Source organism: Denticeps clupeoides, chromosome 1 (assembly GCF_900700375.1).
Source record: "Denticeps clupeoides chromosome 1, fDenClu1.1, whole genome shotgun sequence".
NCBI classification, from domain to species: domain Eukaryota; kingdom Metazoa; phylum Chordata; class Actinopteri; order Clupeiformes; family Denticipitidae; genus Denticeps; species Denticeps clupeoides.
Window position 1 is genome coordinate 11,185,300 of NC_041707.1, and position 15,626 is coordinate 11,200,925.

Below are 15,626 nucleotides of genomic sequence, written 5' to 3' on the forward strand. Positions count from 1 at the left end.
AATTAATGACAAGTGGCTAAAAAGTAAAAGCATCTAAAATATACATAACATAGCCGTGTGGTTTGTAGTGATGCATTTAACTCAGAAGGCCAAAAATTATTGCCTTTTAATGTATTGAAGTCAAATGAAAGTCTTTCAGTTTAAAGAAGTCAAAATGTGGAGCTTCCTGAAAAGAGACTAACAGTCAATATTAAGAATGTTTATAAAACCAATATTCTAAAACCTGTTTTATAATGCAAAATTAACTGTTCAGGTTCATGTTCACAATGCCTGATCAAAGTCAACCAGCAGGGGCACTAAACCTCCAAAGGTATAAAATATACCTCAGCAGCGGAATTGTGGTACTGCATAAATGAAGCTGAAATGGCATGGCTGAAAGGGTCACCGTTTTTTGGAGTCATGTCCTGTTTGACCAGCAAGGCCAGGTCAACAATCTGTTTGGAGGGAGAAAGAAAGAGAAAGAAAGTATTACAACACAAAACATAAGAGACTGGCACCTGTAGTTCTCTGACGTTTTCTAATAATAAGAAGTTAAACCTGGGACTCACCTGGGCCACTGTCTCATATGCCAAGTACGACAGGATCTCCATTGAAACGGCATTGGGCTTAACATCCAGGGTACTGCAGTCTAGCCATTCGCGAAACTTAGAAGCCTTTTTAGCTGCAGGAAGTGAGAAATGCAATTTTAAGCTCACAGGGTCACAGGTTAAGGAGAACGGGACATTTTCAAAATTTGAATATGACTCACTATCCATGACGACTTAATTTCTTTCAGTGTCGATGCTGCCAGAACACTGGGTGCTCAGCAGGGACTCACCCAAAATGGGGGCCAGCGAACCGCAGGGTGCACGCACATACAGTACAGGCCAAAAGTTTGGACCCACCTTCTCATTCAATTTGTTTTCTTTATTTGACATGACCATTTAAATTGGTAGATTCTCACTGAAGGCATCAAAACTATGAATGAACACGTGGAGTTATGTACTTAACACAAAGTGGAGACCTGACCTCCACAGTCACCGGACCTGAACCCAATCGAGATGGTTTGGGGTGAGCTGGACCGCAGAGTGAAGGCAAAGGGGCCAACAAGTGCTAAACACCTCTGGGAACTCCTTCAAGACTGTTGGAAAACCATTTCAGGTGACGACCTCTTGAAGCTCATTGAGAGAATGCCAAGAGTGTGCAAAGCCATAATCAGAGCAAAGGGTGGATATTTTGAAATGAATGAAACTAGAATATAAAATGTTTTTAGTTATTTCACCTTTTTTATTAAGTACATAACTCCACATGTGTTCATTCATAGTTTTGATGCCTTCAGTGAGAATCTACCAATGAATGACAAAATATGATGTGAGAGTAGCCGATCCAACTTATGTACATGCCTTTGGGTGGGAGAAAACCGGAGATCCAGGGAGAGAATGATCCAGGATCACAAAGGTAATTTCATAACCTTGAAGGTTGACCACACCGCACCACCATGTGCACAGTACACACAAAAAACATCTATTATCCATTTGCTGTCTGACTGGTGAAAATTATGACATTTTTAAAATAATTAAAAATTATTCAAATAACCTTTATAACCAAAAGTGATCTGTACTAGTTATTTGTACTAGCGTACTAGTGTACAAATTCAATTGCTTCTGGGTTTTCCCAGTGAATCGCTGCTTCATTCATCGAGTCAGAATGAGCCTGACATTAAAATGAATCTCTGCAGCAAGATTATGGTCTTGTCGTCAACTTGCCCAATTTACATGAACCTCACGCCCATTTACGGTCCACGTCTGCCACAGCTGGTGAACTTATAGGAGCTTGTCAGCGCTGAGCAACAGAGGCCAAGTCTCTGAGGGTGCCGGTGGATGCTGCGGCTGGGTAAAATCCGTTAATTTACTGGCTGTTATTGTCACAACCTGCCGATGAGTGGGCCTGGGTGCTGCTAGAGCTTAAATCCTGTCACCATGTTATTAGCGCAGGAACGTGGCCTTCCAGTAAACCAGCGCTGCTGAGTTCACATCCCGCAGCTGAGCTCTTAAAAACCTCCCTGGGTGCCCGTGGTGGGAGTTTGACTGCACACACCACCGCCACCATTATCCCACACTGCGCGTGGAAACCGAGCGCGAGGTTCCGTTGTACGTGTTTCGTCTTCCGACTGTGCTGGGGACGCCGTCCCCCGGAGAACAACAGCCGCACTTCTTGAATTAATTTATCTGATTAAAACAGACACGGGACTGTGGGCACGAACACGTTGAGCACGGACAATGCAGCCGGGCGCTTTGAGCTGATTTATCTGACAGAAAGATAGAACCAAACAAAGTCTAGTCTGTGGTTTTACGAAGCAAAAGGCGTCTTAAGTACTTACAGAAGCTGAGCTGACGGCTCTCGCAGAAGTCACTGTACTGCGTGGCATCCATGGCTCTTGTCTGTTTTTCAAGTCTCTGTCAAATAAAGGACATTATTAAAGGCTTGTGTGCTGCATTGTCCTGCTGAGCGCCTTGAAGCTGTTGCTGCAAGATATTAAACAAGCCTGCGATTTAAAAAGTTCCCGTATTGACAGTATTACTATTACGTGGTCAAGACTGTTAATAGGCTCCCGAAACTTTTTTTTTTTTTTTTACATTAATCGCGCATTTATATTTTGTGAGTATTGTTGGCTATTGTGCTCTTTATTTTTAAATGATTATATTAATAATGCTGCTGTTTCTGTCTTCCCTGTGTTTCTTGGGATTTCTGAGGTGGATCTAAGAACATAAATATTTTACTTTTGGGGAATGACGTTGCATTTTCATCTGTGTATGAACATAAAACTTGAGACCTGCATGTGTAATAAACACCTGTGTCGTGACCCAGATCCCAGTTATCGGAATCATCTGCAATTAAGTGGAATGTGTGCTGAAACTATTATTTTTACTGTAACCACAGACCACACCCCACTGGCTGGCAAATAGGCCGAAGAGTAATCTGTCATGCATATCGCATTCATTGCATTTAATGTAACATCACAATGTGTTTCATCTTTCATTTCTGTGTGGCCCCTCGAGCGAAGAGTTGCCCATCCCTGCTCAAAGAGGAGAACAACAGTGTATGCAAGTTACGTTTCTCTCCCTTTATGCTGATCTGAACATAAAAAAACAAATATGGACTGAGCATATTCATATAAAGAGGCAATACATAAATATTTGAGTTACTATACTGAGGTTTGTGCCAAAGTAAGAATAATAAATAATCCCCTAGACCAAAAGAACGCTGAGTCTGAACCCTCTTTCAAGTCAGAACATCCTTACAGAGCAGCACCATGCTGCCTGTGGACAGCCATGACTCACCCTGCTTCGGAAACCAAAGCCCTGCACTTGCATAACGCGAACTTGTAAATCTGCTGAATGGAGCGTCTGCTCGCTCACTCGCTCGCTCGCTCGCAGCGCTGGCTGCCGAGAATCCCTGTGCAGGGAATCCCCCCCATGAGTCCTTGGGGGAGTGACACGGCTCCTATCAGGCCCTGCTAAACAGCCATCTCATCTCATGCTAGACAGCGCTTTGTTATGTCTGCCGGCATAAGAAAGAAAACACTGCCGGTAAGCTGGAGTGTTTTTACAAGAATGAAAAGTGTAGGAATCACTGGAGGATTGAAATATATATATATAAAAATTCCAGTGAAACAAACGGCAAAACATGTCGACTCCAGTAACAACCAGTCGTATTAATTGAATTCCTTGATAGTTCTACAATAACCTCAGCAATTGTGGTTTTCAGTCACTGAGCCAATCCCATGGCAAGTAAACATTGACAGGAGGCAGTGACACATTATTAACCCTCCAACACAGCCAGAGAGGTTAAAACCGGGCTGGATTTATAACATACAGTGTTAAGTCACAGGTCAGAACCTGTAATTAGACGTTTCCTCTGCTTGGACCACTTCGTACCTTAGCAGAGTTTGGAAAACAATAAATTCAGGGTCTCCAGTGGGGCACACATTGTTAAAAGCCGCTTAAAGTTTATAACTTTTTCCCCCTTCTTCTCTCGGCCCTTCACTCATTTTTTAAATGGGAAGCCGCTAACGCCCTTTATTGGCCTCGTGGGTGATACGTCTCCAAGTTTCAGGTCGGCAGGCGTTGGGCTCATTCTGCTCCATGGGACCCGGGACGGTCTGACAACAAGGGCGGTCGCCTTGCCCAAACGTGAGGCTTGCGGAATCGCTTTCAGGCCACCCAAACCAAGCGGAGACCCTTTTATTTAGTTAGCTGGCAGTCGCTGGAAATTCCATCTTTGAAAATACATATTAATGAAGCCTAAACCCAGCACTCCCGACTGCTTACTATACCTCCCCAGGAACTGTGATTTCTATTAGCGTCGTTAAGAGCGAAGCGGAGGTCTAGTTCGGTGCGCGGAGGGGGAATTCACAGCAGCCTTGGTGTCTGGGTTCTGGTCCAAATTGGGCTGCGAGTGATACGGGGCTGGAGCCACTGAACTGAAATAACTCTTGTCAGCCGGTCAGCCAGAGACAGGAGAAATGTTTTGACTGTGGCTTGCTGACTGAACAGAGAAGTGGAAGGTTTGAGATGTAAATGTTATTTTCAGGGAAGGAGGAAGGGGACGCTTGATTAAAATGAAAACTTGACCCACCTGCTAATAACTGATTTTAAACTTTAGCTTTAAACTTAATGTTACTGAGGTCTGAAGTCAGGGAATATCAATTTGTACTACCCAGCCATTAAACACCATTTTTTAACCATGTGTAACAGAACCTAGTCTTCAACAATTAACTAATTGTATAGAATTATGTTTATATGATTGTTTTAGAAAGCGTTTTGTCGTATGGTGTGTCTGCATGGTGTGGAAATGAGCTGCTATGACCGCAGTGCTGGATCACTGATACAGCAGTTTCTGTACTCAGATAATATAGAGTTTGAAATCGGTTTAAGAACTATTTTCTTCCAAGAGGTCTTTTTTTTTTTTTTTTTGGTTTATATAATTTATTTATATATGCATATTAAAACACTTGCATTGCATCGTGAAGTTTGATTGGGTCGAGAAAAGGACTGGAAGAGGAGCTGGGATGTCGGTCTTGTGAATCACTTGGGCTGTTCTTAATGAGCCTTAACAAAACACATTAAAGAGTGAAGGATTCAACAAGACACCTGATGCTACTTACAGCCGGGACTCGACCACAAAATAATATCCTCAAGTCCCCCTTCAATGCACACCAGAGAGAGGGAGGGAGAGGCCGAAAGCCCTTTCTAAACAGATTAAAGTGATAGTGAAATGATAGTGACATATGAAATTTCCCCATGTTGTAGTTTTTTTTTTTTTTTTTTTTTTTAAATCTTACCTGCAAAGTGGGGGGAAATGCAACAGAATGAAAGAGGGCTGTCTTTAAACATGCCCAATAGTGATTTCTCAGAGTTTGTCCTGATGCACATCCACTGATGATAAGACTCAAATACGCCACAATGAGGCCATGATTGAACTTATTTAAACCCTTCTAACCAGCCTTGGCCTTACCAAAGTAGTCCTCCAATTTAAACAGAAAAAGAAAAAACAAGAGAAAAGACTGGCGCTTTTAAGACATTTTGTAAGAGTTTGAGAAGCACACAACCCCAAATGTCCCAAAATAGCAAGTTCTGAAGACTGCTGTCACCGTGGCATTAAAACGCAAAAACAACTGAGGATCCCACCCATCATGACAAAGAGACTTTTAAGCATTCCCATCTGAACGTGGCGGAGAAAATAACAGATTGTCAGGAGATCTTAGAGGGCCCTTGAGATGATTGATGGTCTGCCTGGGGAAATACAATCCACACCGCTGACAAAAGCAAAGCCATCCTCCATCTGATCACCAGCAAGAGTGAGGATCTAAATTATACCTCAGCCTGACCTAGATGCTTGACTGCTTTGGCTGTGCACATATGTATTTTGGGAAATGGAACGTTGACCGAATACTTGACCAAAGGTTGTGGGTTTGGATATCCAGGCGAATAATGCCTATGGTATTTACACAAGACTGCTTAAATAAATTTGCATCAGCAAGTGAGATATTTTTAAAAAATACAAGATGGGGATGACACCATATGCTTCCAAAAATAATTAGAGAGAAGAAATAATTATTTTGAAAACTGTTCAATGGGCGGATCATAAAATGGCCCCTGAAAAGGCTCTCCTGGAGCTAATTTTGTGGCCATTTTAAAGGTAACATGCAGACAAGTAACATGCAGACAAAGGTTCCTATTAGAACCGTTAGGAGGCACTTTTTGCTGCAATAGTTCACAAGAAAAATGATCCGCCCTGGGTCACGCAGACACAGAAGGGCACTAGACAAAGTAACGCTGTACACTGGGAGCGGCCATTTAAACCACCCCGAAGAGGTTCACGAGCGCAGCAAAGTGGGAGGCCCAGGAGAACCCAGTTCCGTAATACCACCACCCCCCACCAAAAGATTGTCCTGATAGCTAAAACATACCCATTAAAATCCTTGTGAGGAACAAAGTTTTGGGGAAAACCACTAGTCTTCTGGGCTGCGTCCAGATTTACTGGGTCTTGGTTTTAATTGAAACGGGACATATAAACTCTTAGGGGTAGTAACTCCTGACTCTGCCCACCGTCCTCCGCTGTTACTGTTAAAAGCTCTCTATGGCAATTCTGCTCTGGCTTTCAAAACACTTTTTAGAAAACACTTTCCAAACTAGACAGGATAATCACATATGTCTACAGATGCACCATGAAAGAGGAGAAAAGGCATCCAAAATGTTCATTAGATATATATTTTTTTTCTTACTTTTCTGCCAAACCACTAAACTGGCCATAGGCCTGGAAATTTCATAATATTTCATAATATTAATTTAATAACTAAAAAATGGCATATTCTGATAGATATTTTTCAGTGGGCATCTCCAGACCTGACATGATTCTGCCTATTTTCCAGTTAGGAAACCATCCGTTCAAGAGACCATTGCAATCAGGGACAACAGTAACCATGAAGGGTTTTTATATATTTATTTTTGTAATAAAAATAACCAAGGATTCCAGTGTTAACTGGTCCACATTCACTTGTGGTAGTAGCCTAGTGGGTAACACACTTGCCTATGAACCAGAAGACCCATTGTGTCCCTGATCAATACCAGCATTAAGCGGTTTCTTCTGAGCAGTTGTTCTAGTATCTCTTCTTTGGGATCAGACCGGACTGAGTAGCCATCGATGAAACCTGCACCACTGTAACCCTGTCAAGTTCACTGGTCCTTTGTTGAAGCACTTTTAGTAGGTACTAACCATCGCATTCTGATATATGGCGCCATAAACTGGCATTCCCACCTGTGGAGAGGAGTCTCTGTAACCAGATAATCAATGTTATTCACTTCACCTGCCAGTGTTTTTAATGTATTGGCCATGCATATATGTATGAATTATTTTCTGCATCTTGACATGCAGTCAGTAACGTGGCTAACAGATGTGTGCAGTCAAAAATGTTAAAAAGTCAAAAATTGACACATTACAGATACGACCATCTCACCCTTTCACTGTCATGCCACATCAGTACAGAATCTGCACAGCTCTAATGCTGACCTCAGCCATTTTAGGAAGGCGCGTCGGTGACGTGTATGTGTGAGGGGTAGTAAGTACTGGGCTTTAGGCCTGTCAGCGCTCTTCCTCCCACTCACCTCCATCCGCTCCTGCTTGACTTCATCCACGTCATCCTCCTCCAGCACAGACAAGAACTCCCCGGTCTGGTCGATGGAGCCGAGGAAGTCCTGAAAGAGCTTCTTCCTTTTGTTGACAGTGCCGCTGCTGTATTTGTCTGTAAGTGGGCACAGAGAGGGGTGGAAGGTGTGTGTATGTGCATAGGGGGGGGGGCAGCTGGCGACATTTGCTCACTTTGTGCACATCTGTTGAGCAGCTGGAGATGTTTACACCTGAAGCTTGTGGTGGGATGGGGGGACGGTGAATGTCACTCTTCCATGCATTGTTCTGTCCTAATTTAGCCCACTTCACTCCAACAGGATATAGTGCTGTGGGGTTGTGCTCCTCCATCCAACACTTACTGGTTTATGACATAAAATGACATTCTGGATACTCAAAAGAGAATTTAGCTTAAACTTAAACCCCTGTGATATCCGTGTTTTATATACACCTCCAGTCAAACATTTGGGCAAACATTCTCTATGGAGGCTATTTTTGAAGAACCTAAAGCATGAATCATTTTTTTTCATTTAAATGAATGATATGTTCTCGGGAAATCTGATCAATGTGATCGATGTTAACATGAGTGAAGGAAAAGCATACATAAGTATCATCATAAGAATGCTTTCAGAAATGCGAGAAAACTATTCCCAATGTATACATAAAGATGGCTGAGACAAGTCAAAAGTTTTGTACTTTTTAAGGTTTTACTCCATAACCTTGTAAGTGTTAAAAAAGAAAAGGTGCCATTATGGCTGACCTTCCAAACATATTAATCTCTAATGAATTAGGATTCTTTTTTCCTATATTCAGCTTCTGCTTCAAGACTTTGCCTTCTTGAAAATAAAACGAGTCAAACAAAACAAAATCAAAGAAAATCAGAATGAAATATTTTGGGATGAGATGAGATCTGAGCCGGTGGGAATTGTTTATTCAGGCTGAATATGTAAGGCCTTAATGAAAAAGCTCAGCTACGCATCTCTCCATGTCAGCTGGAGCTGTCACAGCTTAACCTTGTACAGAACTGCAATTGTGGACTTCCTAAATAAACCTGGCAATTCACTCAAAATGTTAAAAGAGCCATTTTGTGTAAACTTGCTTTCAAACTGCACAAATATGTTGATGCACATAATTAGTCCTATATTTTTGGCTTTAATGTGCTCTAAATGTGCCAGTTGTTGCAGTGGGATGTTTACGTGAATAAAAGAGCTTGGAAAATGTTGGTTTGGAGGAATAGTAAACAAGGCTAATCTGCAGTGATCAAACACGGCGTTCGAATCTGACAAAATAAACAGAGGAAACATGGCGACGTTTGATCGAATGACAATGGGCGACAGACACCAAATGCTCCAAAGAGACAAGTAACGGAATGTACAATGGTTAAATGTTCTACACTTTCAGATGAACTGCCCTAATATTTCATGAGAACCCACGTTGGGCATTCCTCCAGTAGAATATTGGTCCTACATAGGCCCTTCTTTTTTATTTTTGCTCAGTTGCTTAGTTTTCATGGCCGTGGAGTGGTGGGGTGGACCAACCACATGAGACCACACACACTACTGGTGCTTCTGCAGTGGTTTCAGCTCATGGAGCGATGGGAGGGCCATTTTCAGACCACAACGGTGTCAGAACCAACAGGACAAGAGAGAGAAGATGAGACCAGACGCTGTTTTCTAATGAATCACTTCAGTGTCTCCCTCATCACGGCTATTTAGCACACAACCAGACACAGAGCTTTAATACAACCAGACATTAGAGCTTAGTGCACCTAGACATGTGCATCATCTGAAAGTCTGGTTAAAGCCTGCATATTTAGCAAGTACAGCTGAGTACGACATATGTTTAAATCAACCCGGGAAAAAAAAAAAAATGTTATTCCCACACTGGATTTAGAATGTTCATGCTTGCAATATACACTGTATGAGCAAAACAAAATATCCCAAAACATTCCAAACACACACGCAGACCCTGTTCCAACTGTTTTCGGAACACTGAGTTAACTTCTTATTCTACATCTTGGGTTACATTGCGGATGAGGGGTAAAAACCCAACGATTCTCATAACGACATGAAAACCTCGTTCAGGTTTTGTCGGGGATTCTCCGGGCGGAACACCAGGCAGAACAGAGCGGCAATGACATACGCTGATTGACTGCGGTGTACAGAATTACCTCCACAGACGGGCCTCCTCCTGTCAGCCTTCATTACTGACAGGAGGCACGAGATGGTGAAATTTAATTCAGTGGCTCCTAAACTTTGTCGTCAAAAGGATGTATCTGAACATCAGTAAATGGCTGCGTGTCATCTGTGAACAGTGTACATGGGGGGGGGGGGGGGGGGGGGGGGGGGGGGGGGGGGGGGGGGGGGGGGGGGGGGGGAATAATAGAAAAAAGTGAAATGCGAAGAGCTGTACCTGAATCTACAGGGTCCTCATCATCGACCATTTTTAGAAGCTTGGATTTGTAGTCTCTGAACTGCATATACTTGAGGAGTCTTCGCACTTTTTTCTAAGAGGAATAATGAGAGGCGTCAAAAAGACAGTGTAATTTGATGCATGTGAGAGAAACGGTCCTTTATAACTAGGTGTGGGTGATAAAAACAAACCGTTTAATATTACAAAATTGAAGTAAATAAAAAAAAAAATTAAAAAATGCGTGGCAAAATCAGTCCAAACAAACCAAACCAAACTAAAATCTTCAAATAAAGAGCTAAAATGAAAACTAAACCAGTTATGTGAACTGGTGAACTAGAAGCTCACGTGGGTTAATGCTTACCTTGTCTTTCCTCATCAGGAACAAAATATCCTCAGCAGTTATCAGTCGCGCCCCTCTTAACAGCGAAACTTCAGCGGCCTGGTGGAGCTGGACAGCAGGGGAGGGTGTGGGGGGAGATGCATTACTGGGGATCTTGTCGTTTTAAGGCAGCCATCAGCAACTCTATTCACTAACTCCAGTGTTTGTGCAGGACGGGCGAAAATTTAGCCCGGCTTTGTTTTGAAACCTTGAACAGGGTGATAGATAGCAAACAACATTTTTTTGGAATGGGTGCACAGAGCACAGGCCACAAAAATGACCTGCTGCTTCAAAACTAAGAATCGCTGCAAAAGCTTCAAGGTCCAACTGGATGCCAAAGTCTGACCACAAGACCCTGTGAATGAAGGGCTAACATAACATTTCAAAAAGTCAAAAACAGATATAAATAATCCACTAACTTGGATCTAGATGTGAGCCATATGCATAATTTTTAATGAATACAGGTATTGTGAATTTCCCTCTGGGATGAATAAAGTATCTATCTATCTATCTATCTATCTATCTATGTACATGCATATAATGAACAAAAGAACCTTTTCACAGGAGTTGTTGTTTTGGGTTATTACTAACTTGCGGTGGAAATATAGTAAACTAATGCGAATGAGAGCTTCACATTCATATTTTGGGATGCTTGCCCAATGTTTCCACAAAGAAATGCAGGTTGATTCTCCACCAGACAGAACAAAGTGTTACGATTTCTTTCGAGAATTTTCTGTGCGACCCTAAAGTTAAACTTCTATATATCCAGATCAATATCTCTAGTTAGCTAGAGATATTGGGGCAGAGGTGGCCCGTAATCAGAAGGTTGCCGGTTCAAATCCCGGTTCACGCGTTGTGTGCACATGTGCTGTGCTGCAGTTTATCACAATGACAATCACTTCACTTTCACTCATGCAAATCTCAGAGAAAATATCTGGGCCAATTAGTGTCAGATCAATTTTTAAAGAACACCAGTGATTGTTTTGGCCTGCTAGAGTTCTCTTTTATACACTAGAATCAGTTAGTCACTAGATTAAGGGGAGAAAATTACATGTAAGTCATCTTGTTGAGGCTATTTATTCTCCAAACGAGTACGTCAGTCTTTAATAAACCATGAGTACATGGAACAAGGTCGGGTCTACATATATGCCGGTCGCCTACTAACACAATTATTTAATTCTGGAGGTGCAGCTGCAAACATTTGAACAAATATATACATATATAAGAAAATATTAGATTAGAGAACAAAACAAGTGGAAATAGCCATGCTGCAATCATATGGAAACAATCTTCAGTAGAGAGAGGGATTGAGAGAGCGAGAGATGACGAATGCCCATTCAGTAAAGCGCTATAATTTTGTTTTATTACCCAAGAGCCAAAACACCTCATCTATCACTGTCACCTTCCTCACAAAATGATAGCTGTCTACATGTAAATCAGCAAATAAAAATGAAGCCTTGGAATTAAAAGGAGCCTTTTCCTGTATGGAAAGATCACAGTGTCAACTTTCTGGTACGTTCAACCCAGCCCCGCCATCACACAGAGAGGGGAGAAAAGGGGCTCGGCCCAAACCAGATCAGTGACTAAAGTCTCTTTAAAAACACACGATTGCTTCCAGGGTCCTTTCCTTCACGTCACCAGAAACCCAACAAACAAGTCTCAAAGTTTATTAATGCATTTGGCCAAATTAAGGCTGAAACGTTTCATTAATTAAACATCTAAAATACTTTGCTGGCCAAGCTAGAAAAAAAAAAATTGTTTACATACAGTCAACTAACAAACTGCACATAAGTAATTTTAGGGCTCTGTAAACATTTGTCGGTCATAAATATGTTTGCTTGCGAGCGTCTATCCCAGCATGCCGCACGCAGGCCCCACATAGGAGGAGCATTTTGAAAGGTGCGCGGCTTGGAACCGCTTAATTTAGATCCCTCTGGTCTGGCGTCTCCCCAAAGCAGACAAGCCAGCTGCCATGCCCGTCCCTCAGTTCAGAGAGGAGCCGCTTTTAATAGACAAAAATGCCTCTTGGTGTCCACCTCGACCCCCCCCCCCCCCCCCCCCCCCCCCCCCCCCGTTTAGCAGCCCCTCTGTCCCAGATCACATCGCGACCTGGCGGGGCCAGTGACACCTACAACTGCAGTCTATATTCTTCTGTGACTACATTTTACCTGCTTCATTACCTGCTTTCACACCAAAATAACTAGAGACAACTCTCAAGAAGGCAGACTTGGAAATGGCTGCATGGATGCCTCTCCAGGGAAGCTTTAGTCAGTCGGCTCACGGCTCTTTGGAGGGCCACATTTTAATTTCTCCACAAAAGTCCAAAAGGAAAGGGAGAGGGGGGGTCTGGTCTGGCGGGGAAAAGACAAGCGCGCCATTGTCGGTGGTGAGCCGGCAGGAAAACCAAGTTAACCAGGCTTTATGATGTTTTAATAACTGCAGGAAGGGCTGTGCGATCCCCCTCGGCAGACCTTGAGAGCTCTTTTCTGCAACGCTATGTGTGTTATAATTTTAGGCATTAATCTGCCAATACAACTTTTGCACTTTTGTGGTAATTTTTGGACCAATTAATGAGGTCACAACAAAATGAACCAGGATAGACATATAATTACACGTTTAATAAAGATGCAGTAAAACAATTAAAAATAGTGAGCAGATAATGATGGACCTCAGTCTGCTACATCCAAAAAGAAGTATAGCAATGTTCTGGTAGAGGACAAATGGTAAAAACAAGAAAAATTTGTAAACCATTTATGGAGTTCATCCAAAATATAGATCTGGCTGAAGAGGTCGAGGATAACTCCATATAAAAGACTAGTCTGCATTTGTGTTGATTGATACCACTGAGGGAGAAGTGTGTTTGTAGTCTGTTTTTTCTTATTTACTACATATATTTCTATTTTTTTTATTCAAACTCAAATGCAGCAGTGAAAAAGGAGCTGCACATCCCATCAGTGGTTAAAAAAGGCATCCGTCTCCCTCCCAGATCACAAATGGTGGAGCCAAATACCAAGACGGCGGACAAGGTCAGACATCTGAATCACAGCCAGAAAAAATAAAGTGGCATGTGATTAAAATGTAGAATGAACGCAATATCGACGGAAAATGCATGGGGCGCGGCGCAGATTCGATCTCCTGGCGCTAATCGTTAAAAGTCATGCCCTTTACCCCGCTGTAAATGAACAGAGCGGCCGGAGTCCAGCGTGGCGCGTCGGCCCGGCCGTCCGGCTTTTTTTGTGCGAGGGGCTCCCTGGCCGGGCTTGAACAGTGGGATCACTGTGGGCTATTTCCTCACTCTCGCTCTCTGTTGACATTTGGCTTGGACACTGAAGGACAGTTTTACCATTTTTGGAATGCCAGAGCTATCACACCTCTCGAATGCTCGAGACGGGGTGGGGTGGGGTGGGTGGGGGGTAGTGTTTATTGCCGTTCTGATGTACTAGTTTATGGTTTCTGTGGTACTGAAATTTGACCAAGAGGGACACTGATGGAAGGACAAACACGGGGGGCATATGCCTGCAGTCATCTGCCCCTTTTTTCTGGGGAAAAAAAAAAAAAAAAGAAGTCCCATTTCAAATCACTTTCATTTAAACTTTTCCGCAAACGCCAAAACTGCGATGCGGGACCAAAGATACACTCGTTCTACAGTTCATCATAACACCATGCTCGTCTTTATCTTCCTCATTATCCCCAGATCACCATCCCAGAAGGGTCAGGTTTTTTTTTGTTTTTTTTTTGGAGTGGGAAAACCAGATTACTTTTCAACAGGTGACTGAAATGAAATATCAGGCAATAAAAGAAACTCGCTCGAGGACACGCATCATCTCATTAGACGTCTGATTGTTTTCTGCAGCTGAGGAAAAACCGCCCGGTGCCTTGCTCCTTTCCTTTTTTTAACCCGGGACATCAGCAACGACAAGCTGGTTCATGTCACTGTACAGCGGAGGAAGAAAAAGGACTTGCTTTCATGGCACAGAGTGGCAGAAGTTAAATAAACAGGCCTGTTGGACATAATTTCCTCTGCGCCGCTACTGCGCCGTTTTGAAATGAAATCCATTATTTGATTACACTGGAAAGGTAACAGGAAGCGGCGGGCGCGCTCCAGTCGCAGCCTCCATGTAAAGATCAATTACACCATTTCCTTTGAAAGAGGGGGAAAACAAAGACACTCGGGGGCATAGCAAAGCCGCTTCCACAACCGCTGGACGCCTCCGGGGTTAAACGGCCCGCTGGTTGAGGTCTGACGCCTCAAAACCGTAAAACCCGGGGAGATTTCACCAGCAAATTGGATAGATTAATCTTTGGACAAATCCCTAACCTTAAATCATTAAGGGTTTTTCGCGCACATACAGGGCTCACCACAAATATGAAGCATTTATCGCGTCGTGAACTTTTCCAGGGGTGTCGTTCAAATTATACCGAGGAGAGAACAGAAAAACAGAATATTTACCAAAAACGCTTGCACAAACCAAAAAAAAAAAAAAAAAAGCACGGAAAAATATCAAATGCGAACGCAAATTCCGAGAGCACTTGCCAGGGACAGAATGTTTGGCTGCAGTTTTGCTGTTTGATGATGATCTTTGGCGGGGGACGTTATCAATGTTTTCCGAAACGGAGAGTCCCTCAAAGCAGGGCTGTTGGGTAAATACAGCCGAATCTTCCCATTTGCTTCGGTATCAGTGCGATAGACGGGGACTAATAGCATTTTACAGGAACCAGCGAGCTCAGCTCGTGAAAACAAGCGAGGAGGCATATTTTTAGCAGAGCTCATAACAAACGCACCTGCTGATATGAATATGTTTATCACAAAACACAAATGGCTTCGTAATGATGTCACTGCCGGAAAACATAAATACCGCCATTCCTGGAACTTGCTGAACAGTAAATAAATGCTCATCTAAATGGACTTGCACATGTCAACATCAATGACATAACCTGAAGAGAAATCAAACAATCTATAATCACTAGTATAAAACGTCATACTTCATCAACTATAAATTTATAAATTTACAATTTTTTTGTCTCCTGCTATTTACAATAACGTGTTTGTGTGTTGTATGATTGCGAGTTTTGATTATTCATATCATACAGTATTCCTCAATAAGAATCACATTTTAAAATAACAAGCGTTGTAATTAAATAACATGAAGTTAATATACATTTTTTGATT

At 42.5% G+C, this 15,626-nt stretch overlaps 1 protein-coding gene across 2 annotated transcripts in view; it reads right to left on the reverse strand.

The window, feature by feature from the left end:
• The window catches only part of supt3h (SPT3 homolog, SAGA and STAGA complex component), a 74,475-nt gene that overhangs the window by 13,259 nt on the left and 45,590 nt on the right, over positions 1 to 15,626 (reverse strand). For both annotated transcript variants that reach the window (XM_028999006.1, XM_028999015.1), the window contains 6 exons: positions 10,439 to 10,525; positions 10,078 to 10,171; positions 7,647 to 7,783; positions 2,360 to 2,435; positions 549 to 661; positions 324 to 434 (listed from right to left, as the gene is read on the reverse strand). In XM_028999006.1, coding sequence (XP_028854839.1) covers positions 324 to 434; positions 549 to 661; positions 2,360 to 2,435; positions 7,647 to 7,783; positions 10,078 to 10,171; positions 10,439 to 10,525 — 618 coding nt within the window. The remainder of the gene's footprint in view (positions 1 to 323; positions 435 to 548; positions 662 to 2,359; positions 2,436 to 7,646; positions 7,784 to 10,077; positions 10,172 to 10,438; positions 10,526 to 15,626) is intronic.